We start from the raw sequence: 12,321 nt of genomic DNA on the forward strand, positions 1-12,321 counted from the left end.
TAGGTGGCCCCTCTCGATGAGAAAACCGCACTGACAGCAAGGAACCCAACGAGCACCCTGCACCCTCCCGCCCAGCCCAGCCCCGCCGTGGTTCCGCCCCCAGTGGGTGCAGCCGCCTCGGCCAGACTTTCATTAAGGCTTCAAGTCAATTAAGCCACGAATTGAAACAATCATTTCTCCTTTGCAAAGTATTGATATTTTTTTTTCCCTGGCCACTTTAGGGCTTTTCCAGCCCTCGCGAGGAGATTTATGTTAGACAATTTCTTTCTGATTAAAACAAATCATAGCTCAACCATTCTAATTTCCTCCTTTCTGAGCAAGAAATGATCACAGAATGCTGAAAACAGTTATCAAACCCATGGTGCAGAGGCCAGCAAGATAAAGCTCCATAAAAGCACTCCTGAGAGAGGGCTTTCTCGTTCTCTCTCTCTCTCTCTCTCTCTCTCTCTCTCTCTCTCCCTTCCTCCCCCCTCTCTCCCTCTCTGTCTTTCTCTCTGTGCCTTGATCTCTCTCCCTTCTCTGGGTCTCCATCTCTCATTTGTGTGTGTGTGTGTGTGTGTGCGTGTGTGTGTGTCTATGTCTCAGTCTTTCTGTATGTCTTTCTCTCTCATTAATTTCTCTTTTAGTACATATTTCTCTTGACAGGACAATTACTTTTTTTTAAATCTGTTTTCCCTGATTTCGGAGAGAGGAAGGGAGAGGGAGAGAGAGATGAAAACATCGGTGAGAGAGGAACAGCGATCGGCTGCTTCCTGTGTGCCCCACACTGGGCTGGCCCTTCTGTATGGAGTCCAGCAGGGCCAGTCTCTCTGGGTCACTGGGCTAAGTGCTCCTGAGTGTCTTGCTCAGACTCCAGTCCTGCTCCTTGTTGATGCCTGCTTTCCTGGTATGACCAAGAGCCCTCCTTTGGCTGTCAACATTTCCTGGTTTGAACAACACACTCCACTCCCAAGAAAGGCTTCTGGTGAATAACGTAAACACGATTCTATTTCCACATTTTCCAAGAGTGAGGAATGTTTCCCCCACGGAGGCTGAAAGGTCCCCAGAGCAGGAAACATTGGAAGGGATGATTATTTTTCATCCTTTGGGACTCAGTTGATGGATTTAAAAGTCTTCCTCGAGTGTCAGAAAATAAGCAAGTAGATCCAGCATCCCTCCTTCCCTTCCATCTCATGGCTGCCTCTCGACCCGCTAACGGCATCTCCCGGCCCCCGAGCTCCTCTTCTCCGGTTCAGCCTGAGCATCTGTCCTTGGACATCACAATGTGTGGACTGCATCACCCCACTCAGATGCTTCCGTGGCTGCCAGGACTGAAAGAACAGAGCCAGCTCTCCTACGAGGATGGGAATCAAAGGTCCTGAATAACCTGCCTTTGAATGCAGCCTCCAGACTCCTCACCGCACTGCATCCCCACCTGACTGTTCTCCACTCCCAGGACAGTCTCCCAGGCTCTGCTCACGCCCCCCCCCCCCGAATGTGCCCTCGCCATCTGGGCCACGGCAGCCAGCCAGCACTCCCGTCTCCGAGGACCCTGCTGTGAAGTCACGAGTCCTAGGAGCAACTCTCTTACCCTGCTCACTGCGCTCTTGCAGGGGCTTGGCTTACAGGGGTCACCTCCCAGGGAAAGTCCTTGAGGGTAATGACACCCTTCTGAACTGTCCTGTCACCCACTACACCTAGCACATAACTGAGGTGTAAAAAATATGTGTGCCATTTCTCTCGAACACTCTGAAAACCTTTTGGCAAGTTGGGGAACTGGACTGTGAGAACATTTGACGTTTATAAGCAAACATAAAAATCCATCCCTGCCCTCTCCTAAAAGAAAAAAAAAAAAAATCAAAGAGCTCGAGACTTGCAGGGCAGTGCTTGCCCACATGTGTGTGTGTCCCAGTCCTGGAGGGATGGCAAAGCCCAGAGTGTTGCGCCCCATCTCCAGAAACGGGTGCAGAAGGTCCAGGGTGGAGCCAAGAATCTGCATCTCCGACAGGCTCTGAGCGACGCCCACGCTGCGGTCAGGGACCGTGCTTTGAGCAGCACTGTGTACGCTCCCGCAGGATTGGAAACCAGGGTGATCAGCCGATGGGACGCTCTGGAGACCATTACAGATGTGTCCCGTCCTTTCCGTCCTTACAGATGGCACCCTCCCAGCCCCCTTCCCTTCGCGTCTTCATACGGCTTACAATTTGATGTAGATTTTAAGCATCCTGTAATTCATCAACTAATTCTCTCCTGGCTACACATTCCAAGTAATTAAAGTTCAGTAATAACTTATTCTTTCTGCTCCAGCACCTGCATTTCATTTGTTTATTTTCCCAGAGTCGTAAATCTGAAGGGCTGTCAAAGTGCCATAATATTAGTGCAATAATCAAAGTTAATTAGTCCCTCTCAATAAACAACAACAAAGCCATTACAAAGACGCACGGAAGTTTCTCCCAGCTGCCCAGCGTACAGCTCGCGCTGCCATCGGGACGATCAGAACCCGAGAACGACCGGGTAAATGAACGGCGTGTTCTTCGGTCATGGAAACGGAGGCTGTGCTCTTGCTCACACTGCTCCACTGGCCTCCGGGAAGGCGAAGCGGGTCTGGGCTCTGAATCTGTGACACCGGGCAGACGATTCTCCCGGCTACCGGCCTTACCACGCGCACCCCAGACTCCAATAACAAGAGGGACAGAGGGTGCAGAGAAGTTGGAGGGCCGGCCTCACTGCCTCTTTTAGTAGCCTGAGGTCTTCAATAACGTTGGATTGTTGTTCAGGAAGTTTGAGAGGAGTGAGTACCAGCTGGGCTCTGCTGAGAAGGCGGCCAAGTGGAAGGTGGAGGGCGGGACCCGAGCAGGTGGGTAGAAGAGGCAGGAAGGTTCTCCTTCAGTACAAGGGAGACCTTTCTAATTAAGAGATGTGTGCAGCCCTGGCCGGTGTTCTTCAGTGGTTAGGGCACGGGCCTGCACATCGAAAGGTCATGGGCTGGATTTCTGGTGAGGGCACATACCCAGGTTGCAGGTTCGATCCCGCGTCGGGGTACATCACAACGCAACTGATCGATGTTTCTCTCTCACATCCATTTTTCTCTCTCTGTCTCCCTCTCCCTTCCTCTGTCTCTAAAACAAAGCGTGGGGGGGGGGGTGCGGAAATAGGATGGGCTTCCTTGGGAGCGAGGGTTTACCGGTCACTGGAAGACTTCAAGCCAAAGCCGGATGACCTCTGTCCAGGGACGCTGTGCAGGTGGTCTGCACACTGGGAAGAGGTCAGCAAGGGGACCTGAATGGCTGATTCAAGCCTAAGAACTTGAGACCCCTTGCATTTAGAGGCCATCATGGGGTGAGTGTCTTGTCCTTTTAACTCACCGTCCATTTCTCTGATAGCCCCTCTCCCCTTGAGGCCTTGACCCATGTGTTGTTGCCCACGGCTATGCAACAGAGTTCCCCGAAGTGTCGTGGCTTAAGCAGGAAGCATTTGGGACCTCACCAAGTTTGTATAGGTCAGGAATTCTGAGTGGTTCTAACTGGCGATCTCTCGTGAGGTCGCCGTCAGTCTGTCCCCAGTTGTCATCTGCAGGCTTGACTAAGCTGGAAGATTCCAAGGGGTCACACACCAGGCTTCTGGCTGGAGGCCTCAGTCCCTCGTCACAGGGCCTCTCCATGGGAGGGATGCTTGAGCATCCTCACAACATGGCAGCTGGCTCCCGCAGAGTGCGTAACCCAAACAGTGAGAAGGGAGGAAGGGGCCTGCCTTTATGACCTTTCCTCCACCATGTCTGTCACATTCAACTCACTGAGAGTGTCACCAAGTCCAGCCCACATTCAAGGGGAGAAGAACTATGCTCTACTTCCTAAAGGGTGGAGTATTAGAGAATCTGTGGATACATTTTAAACCCCACAGACACCTCTAAGGCTTCCTTTCCACAAGGTCTTCAAAATCTAGCTATGTCTGCAGCCGCCATTCGACTGGGGGGAAGGACTGGTTCCAGGTGCACCCCTGAGGACACAGTTGTCCTGCCAGCTCCGCATCTCTCCTGCACGGACCCCAGCTCCGTGAAAGACCAGCCAGCTCCATGCAGGGCATGGCACAGACACGGACAGCCAGCCCTCTGCCCGCAGTGATGGAGGAGCCTTGCTCCTTACTCAGCTCACCTCGGCACCAACCCACACACTGCTGGGAAGCCAAGGAGACGCACGGCTGCCTCCTAAGACTATGATCATTTGAGAGAGGAGGAGGAGGAGGAGAAGGAAGGGGGAGGGGCAGAGGGAGGAGGAGGGGAAGAAGAAGAAGAAGAAGAAAAAGGGGAGAGGGAGGAGGAAGAAACACTTTCCAGGAAGACCTCTGGGAGTCGACCTCGGGATCTGTGCTGAACGACTCAGCCTCTCCTAGCTGCCATTTCCTGAGTCTTCCCTACGTGCCAGCTTCTGTACAAGAGAGCATGTGTGTTACTTCGCTGCGTCCTTACGATGACCCAGAGAGCCATTATTAGCACCATTCTGCAGGTAAATAAATCAAGGTTTAACACGATGGCCGAATTTGCCCAGGGATACCCAGGGAGCACATGTGGGAACCAGGGTTCAGTCCCAGGTCTGTATACTCCAAAGCTCACTCTACCTTGACTCCACTGGGCTGCCTCCCTATAGATGAAAATATTATCCATTTTAAACATATGCTTAGAATAAACCTTAACCAGCTGTAGCGTGTGCCAGCCACCCTGTTCTGAGACGGGCTGCCTTGTCTACAGCTGCATCTCTGTCCTTGCACACGAGGTTTTATTGGCACAAAGACTGTCTCTCCTCTGTTTAATCTAACACCTGCTATGTGAGAGAGTCTCTGTAAATGCCCCATAATAAATATGAAAAACAGTCTCTAGCATATTTTTCCCTCTTAAATAACAGAGCTAAATGCCCAGTGGCCAGAAGCTGGTCTTTCAGCCATTGGCTGAACACTATCTGAAGATGAAATTCGTCTCTTCAGACTATGTCAAAATTGCTTAATAAGAACTCGGGGGACCACGTAGCAGTGAAAGGACACATCTGCTCTGGGTTTCACATGATGGGAGTGATGGTTCGGAGCTGGCCACCTAGGCTGATGTTCACTCTCCAACCCTACGGTGAATCACAACCCTCGTTATACAAAGTTATGGCGCGTATAAAGTTAGAGAGATACCATTCAAGACTGAGAACGGTGGGCAGGAAAGAAAAAAGGACACACAGAAACGTGATCAAAGAACAGTGAATAACACTCAAGCCGGGGTCAAAGCAAAATTTTCGCGATGAGAAATAAAATGGAAAACTTAGAGGGTAAGTACTAAGCACAAGTTTTAGGCATTCTGGAGACAGAGAAGACTCAGAATATTTTAGCAACCAATTATGTCTACGAGGGGGATGAATAATTTATCTGATAAAGAATCTTTCCTGGGCCTGTGACAAGAAAGGTCAACAGCCAACTTAAGTAGAATGGTAAATACACTCTGCACCACTTGAAATGGAAGTCGGGAGAAGAGAGCGTCCTTTAGTGAGCTTCAACTCCATCAGGTTACAGAAGGATGCATGGGAAGCTGTTTTTCCCAGGCACCCTCATGACAGGTATCCTCATAATGTGGACAGAGAAACATTCATACGTAAACATCCAAGTCTCTCTGAACGCAATCCTGGGCTAAGTCCTTGAAAAACAGCAGCCAGTCTTCTGACACAACACACGGGATTAAGCAAAAAGACGGCTTTGGGGTCTAAAAAATACAGTTTCAGATCCTGGATCTACCACACAGCTTCTGGCTGTGTGACAGGCAAGCCTTTCCCCTCTCTGGCCTCCATGGCTTTATCTGCAAAATGGGCTTAACACATAACAGAAATATTCCATTGCTACATGCTCACCATAGTACCTAGTGCAATGAGAACTGTGAGTACCCAACCCTACCCGCAGGTGACCATAATAATATGACATTTCATAAACAAAAATTCCCCAAGGGAGAACTCTAGAAGTTTATCTTTACCTCTGTCTGTATGCCTATGCGCTTAGTGATTTAAGCACGTGGTTTATATGGTGCATGCTGGTTCACAGACTTGTCGATAGCACACTTTAGCTATTGAAAATGCCAATACTATACACAAAAGTACATTTTAAAGCAAAGAAATGATGAACAAATCTAGCGGCTGATTTAGAATGAACTTTCTCCAATAATCTATAACTATTAATAATATGAATAGATTTTATATTTTTGTTTGGCTAAAGATCATTCAAAACAATGGGGATGAGCCTATCACTTGTGAGGCCCTGAATGGCGATCATCTTTCCAAGACAAGTCGCCAGCTCAGCCAGGCCTGTAACACTGCCCACAACAGGTGCTGCCCGCCTCCCCCAGCACATATGCGTCCCATACAAGACGGCCTCACACCCCAAGACTTCCATCTGTAAGGGTGAATTACGGGAGCCGGCCCTTGTTATCAAAGGAGGTTGGGGGAAATTCCTGCCAACATCAAAGCTACCCCAGATCACAAAGTCATGGAGGGGATTTGAGGGAACCTAGAATTAGCTGGGTTTCGCCACTTGTCCTTAAAAGTGCAAGCCGTTTTTAACATCCCAGCCCACCACTCCTTAACATCATGTCATGAAGACGCACGGTGTTTGCAGGTATTAAAAGCACAGCAAAGCGTCGACCCCACATGCCTAATGCATTGCTTGGTACCTAGGATTCCATAGCTGAAAATAATATGAAAGTCATCATTCCCAATGGTAATCAATGAAGTTGCAATATGACATAACACTGTCAGCTTTCCACATGCCTTCACTCCAACTAGATAAATAAACCCCGTAGCAACGGTATTGACAGCCAGAATAATTACAACGCTCCGGTCTCTCCAGCATCAAGCGATGTGGCTACAATCCGCAGAGCATGTGGTCTCCCTAACACATGCAGATTCCATTACCCTGGACTAATAAATCTTCTCTTTTTACCCCTCATCTCCCTGCTTTCTCAATAACCATGTTGATATAAACCGTTGCTTGCTGTTCTTGATGACTGATCCCTTAATCATCTTTCTTAAATATATGCAAAGTGTATTTCTTTGTAAATACAAAAGAAAAAGCAATCACATAAATAATTAAGATGGCTTTTCAAATGACAGTGGAGTGCTAATATGCGCTCCACTGGAAAATACTCATCAACAAACTAAATGCACATCTCTTAAAACGTAGGAGTCCAGACAGATGAAGACAGAAAAATAATTCATTACAACTCCACTAGAATCGTGCTGATAAACATCCTACCTACAGCTCCTCTTTCCACTACTTGGAGAGTTAAGAAAAGTAAGCATCACTCTACACTCTCGTGTATGAATAAGAAATTATTATTATTATTGCTATTAATAGCAGCAGCTAACATTTAATTAAACCCTTAATCCGTTCCCAGCAATGTGTTAAACACACAGACGGTCAATGCATTTCGTGTGCACAGTCAACTATATCTGTGGCATAGATATTAGTATTTGGATTTTACAGATGAAGAAACAAAGGTTTAGAGAAGTTAAGAAACTTGCTCAAGGTCACAGGCTGTATGTGTTTCTCATCTTTGCCATTTTAATGCAGCACGTTTTACAGCTGTTGTTATCAACTGGGAAGGAACTGCCCGTCGCAGGGGCATCTGCCCCTGAGGCCCCTTGAGGTCCCCCAGCTTGCCCTCTGCACAGCTCCTGCGTCTCAGTTAGACACCCAGGAACACAAGAAATGCCGAGCGGCACTGCCCTGGACAAAGGTATGGCATCCTGACCAGTCTCTAGCATAACTTGAAGTCTAGGCCAAATAAAAAGGTCAGAACAGACGGGACACGAAGTCTTTCTCACCAAACTCAACACACTTGGGTCACGCCTCCCTAATCACAGGCAAATGGGTCCAAGGCGTGTTCTGGGGAATCAGGAGTGGGTCTCACAATAATTCTGAGGAAGGGCCACCAGCCCATCTCACCACACCGGCCCACTTCCGTCAAGTTTGTTGGTTGTCTCGATGCCCAACAGATGCTAGGGCGTCAGAACGTCCCCTGGGCCCCGCCCTTCCACGTGGGCAGCTCCCGTATACATCCTGTTGGCTCTTCACATGATCGCAGTTCCAACAAGGGCCTGGCAACAGTGGGGCAGGCTGGAAACTCAAACCACCTGTCCCCCTCACTCGATGCCCCTCCACCCTGGCCCTTTCCGTCCCGTGGCAGGCAGGTGGGCGACCGCAGGCCGGTCTGCTCCAGCTCTCCCCAGCCCATTCCTTCCAGGACCAGAAGTCTTAGACCGCAAGCTTTAGGACTCTAACATTCAGAAACTGTCATCAGGTGAGAGGAAGGAGGAAGTGGGAACCCCACTGAGGCCTTTCAAGAACCCTACATTGGATGTGGGTCTTGCTGTGACTGTTTATAAAGTGCATTTTGATACCTGATCAGTCTTTGTATATAGTGTCCCTTAGAGAGCCGCAGATCTCAGCATGGACAGTGGGACATGCCAGACATCCATCAGCAACACAGCAAACCCCACGCCAACAAATACGAATTGAGTCGAGGACGGTGGAAACCATGGCCCCGCAGGGGTCCAGACACACCTATCAGAGTCCCAGCCGTGGAGAAGGCCCATGAAATCCTAACGCACACACGGCACTGCCAAGTAACAGAGAAGCCACTCCATCCTGAAAATAGGAAGATAAATGACAAATTTCAAACTCAGCCAGCCTGTGGGCTCCTCGGAATAACCAGAAGAACATTAGGTGCTTGCCTCTGCGGGCAGGGACACTAGTCTGTGACCCACGTCAGGATGCAGATGGGCAGACCACATCTAGGGTGGGGGGCTGCTTAACAACCGAGGCAGGATCCCCACTTCCAGAGACACTTCGTTTAAATATGATTGAGGACGGATGGACCCATCCTCCCTCCTTTTTTAATTATGCTAATGGATTGGCCTTTTACGAGGCTGGTTTTCTTCTGCAGTGTCTATGTTATCCAATTTTAATTGTTTTCCATTCCTCTTCTATTTCCAACTTTGGAGCACCCAAATCATCTCAGCAGGAGTGCCTTTTCCCATGAAATCATTATTAGTAGCAGTAATAAATATAGGCTCTTAATATAATTCCATATGGAATGTGTTTCCATTTAAGTTACATTTTACTTAATAGCTGGATCGCTCCAGAAGTGGTTTGAGGGAATCTATAAAAGACATTTTCAACAAAAAGGGCCTGCTTGGGACAATGAGGTAGGTCAGAGTAGCTTTGTCTGCGAAGGCAGAGTAATCTGAAATTCATCACTCCTGTAGCATCTAGCGGTGTTGAGAGCAAAGCCTGAAAGATAATAAACATGTATGCTGTGGACGTGGTAGCAAAGCCAGGCCATGGGGTGGGGAAGGTGGACTTCGGCTTTGGAGGACAGACGGCCGCCCAGGAGCCGCGTTCACCAGCTGTGTGACTCTGGGCGAGTCTCTGCACCCCTCCGAGCCCCACTGGCTCTTCTGTGACACGGAGCCGGGCGGGCTGCAGCGCTCGCGGCCTCCTGAATGAGGACACGGGGTGCCTTGCCCGGGACACAGCACGTGAGCAGACACGGTGACAGTGGTTGTGGGGCACCCCGAGCGGGCGTGAGAGCAACACTGCGCTGCCTGGAACAGCGGCTCTGGGGATGCTCAGAGGCAGGAGAGAAAGGCCAGGAGGGAGAACAGGTTGGGGAGGAAGCATGAGCTCCACCTCCTGAGCCAAGCTGAGACGTCCGTGGAGCCTCGGCCCGTGCAAGCCAACATGGGGCCAAAGGCCTAGAGACTTCTGAATAAGCTTTTGGTGCAACAAAAAAACTTCGGATCATTTTGAGAATTTCCTGGGAGGTAACAATAGGTTGCAGCACCGTCCCGGTTCCGATACTGATAGGGTTCATCCCGGATAAAGTGTGGACGCGCCCGAGCTGGCCAGCAGCTGGGAAAACTGGAGCAGGTCAAATGGGCCCCGAGAAACACAAGAGGCGGAGTCTGGCGATGTAGCAGATAAAATCCCTTGGCAGAAATGAGGCAAGGAAGGGCCTGAAGGAACCTGACCAGCACACAGCACACACCGCGGGTGGGGAGGTGGGGGAGGACCTGGAAGCCCAGCTCCACACAGACCCCGAGGGAGGCTCCCCCACGCTCTGCCCTGCGTGACCAGTGCAATGTTAGGACATCGTAATGACAGCTTGTGATGCTGACTTTCAGCTTCCGTTCCACAGCCCAGAGGAATGGGGAACGCGGTGCAATGGGAATCCCGGAGAACACGCGAACAGGTGAGAGCCACAGTAACAGGGTTGAGTGTCTTCAGCCTACAACCTATAAAGTTTGATGAAAACATCTGAGACACCATGTATCCATTTTGTGTTCATTTCCATTTCCTCCGTTCACATCGCTGACGGCGAATACTTTGGCGTAATTCTCTGGGAGTGCTGTTTGCTGGTCGACCTCAAGTTACTGCATGGTACAATGACACTATGCAGTGACGATTCTGTCCTCGGAAACGGAGTCACACCCAGGTATGGTTGAAAATGCAGGAAATGGTGGGTCTTCGAGATCATCCCATTCAACCTTCACTAGAGATGAGGAAACTGAGGCAGCCAAACAGATTGAGAGATTGGCCAAATTCCCACAGTGGATTCGGGCAAATCCAGGAATGTCTGTCTCTGAGCGTCAAACAATAGTTCTAATGGGGTTGATACAAACGACTCTATTCTCATATATAAGGAAAAAAGGAAGACCATTTTTTTTTTTTTTGAATTTTTTTTATTTATTTATTTTTTGTTACAGATATTTTACCTTTTTACCCCATTGGCACCCCCCCCCCTCCACCCTGTCCCCGGCTTAGTTGTCCATGTCCATTGGTCATGCATACATGCATATAAGTTCTGTGGCTTATCTCTTCCCACCCCCCCACCCCCCATCCCCTCTTCTGAGGGATGTCAGTCTGTGCCCTACTTCCATGTGTCTGGGTCTGCTGTATTCCTCAGACTGTTATGTTCATTATATTCCGTATATAAGTGAGATCATGTGGTATTTGTCTTTTTCTGCTTGGCTTCTTTCACTTAGGATAATACTTTCCAGGTCCCTCCATGTCGTCTCAAAGGATAAGAGATCTTTCTTTCTTACCGCTGCATAGTACTCCATTGTGTTTATGTACCACAGCTTTTTGATCCATTCGTCTACTGGTGGACACTTGGGCTGTTTCCAGATCTTAGCTATTGTAAATAGTGCTGCTATGAACATGGGGGTACATATATTCTTCCTGATTGGTGTTTAAAATGCGTACAGAATTGTGTTTCAGCATTATCTTCCCAGACTGGTTTAAACATTAATGTTATTGTATAATATGGTTATTACAGTATCACTAGGGCCACTGGATTTGATTTTTCTAGTTTAAATATAACATAAGTGGGCAAAGTTTCACAAGGCTGACAGTCTCTGGGGCTAGGTCCATCCTGCGGTGAGAGTGGGCACGGGAACTGGCAGGACAACTCTAGATGACCCCTGGGAAACCGCCACCAAACTTGTCACAACATGTGGCCCTGAACCTGCGGGCCCACCGCTAAGACCCTGCCTGTGGGCGTACTCACACGAGCATACATCAAGAACGCTTACTGCACCACGGCTGAGACCCAGTTGTGAATGAAAATCCACGAGAGACGGAACTATCAGACAGGATCACTTGGAACAGCAAGTCAATGAGAACAACCCAAATGTCTGCCAAAAGGGGGACTGGTTCAATAAATCAGAGCATAGGCAGATGGTGGACTATTACATAGCAGTGAATAACAGTGAGGCAGAGGTGTAGGAGGAAGATAAGAAAAGATCTATAGTATTGTTTTTTTAAAAAAAAAATCAAAGTACATTATGTATGTGTTTGTAAGCATATACAACCTTTTTCTGGAAGGATATACAAGAAAGGCTAATAATATTTACCTCCCAAGAGAAGGACTGGGACTTTCACTTTTCATTTAATATGTTCCCATTTTGTATGAAGATACAAATCATGTGTATATATTACCATTTATTCTCTTTATATGATTCTGAACATTACTATTATACCACCTATAGAGGTTATCACTTTTTAAACTTTGGAGTTAGAAAGATACTAAGATAATCAGAAAAAGTTGGGGCCTAATTTGTATTTTTAATTGAACTCCAAATAATGACTCCAGTGAGATTAGGACAAGGGTTCATTTGAAATACACTGAATCTGAAATTCTGCTTAAAAAAGCAGAAACAAATCTTCCTTCTCTTGACTTTTCATAAATTTTCAGTCCAAAATCCCTGACATTCTCTTAAACAAACCATGGGCTATTTCTTAAGATAGCAAGAAATCTTCCAC

General features: G+C 48.3%; 1 protein-coding gene across 10 annotated transcripts in view; it reads right to left on the bottom strand.

Annotated features, from left to right (window-relative positions):
- WWOX (WW domain containing oxidoreductase) overlaps window positions 1–12,321 on the bottom strand; it is a 954,172-nt gene that overhangs the window by 887,354 nt on the left and 54,497 nt on the right. The window contains exon 6 of one of the 10 annotated variants that reach the window (XM_036276002.1): window positions 8,406–8,643. The exons of the other annotated variants lie outside the window; for them this stretch is intronic. Coding sequence (XP_036131895.1) covers window positions 8,563–8,643 — 81 coding nt within the window. The 3' untranslated portion in view covers window positions 8,406–8,562. Of the gene's footprint in view, window positions 1–8,405; window positions 8,644–12,321 lie in introns of those variants that run through there. 10 annotated transcript variants of the gene reach the window in all.

This window comes from Molossus molossus, unplaced genomic scaffold, assembly GCF_014108415.1.
Source record: "Molossus molossus isolate mMolMol1 unplaced genomic scaffold, mMolMol1.p scaffold_m16_p_21, whole genome shotgun sequence".
NCBI classification, from domain to species: Eukaryota; Metazoa; Chordata; class Mammalia; order Chiroptera; family Molossidae; genus Molossus; species Molossus molossus.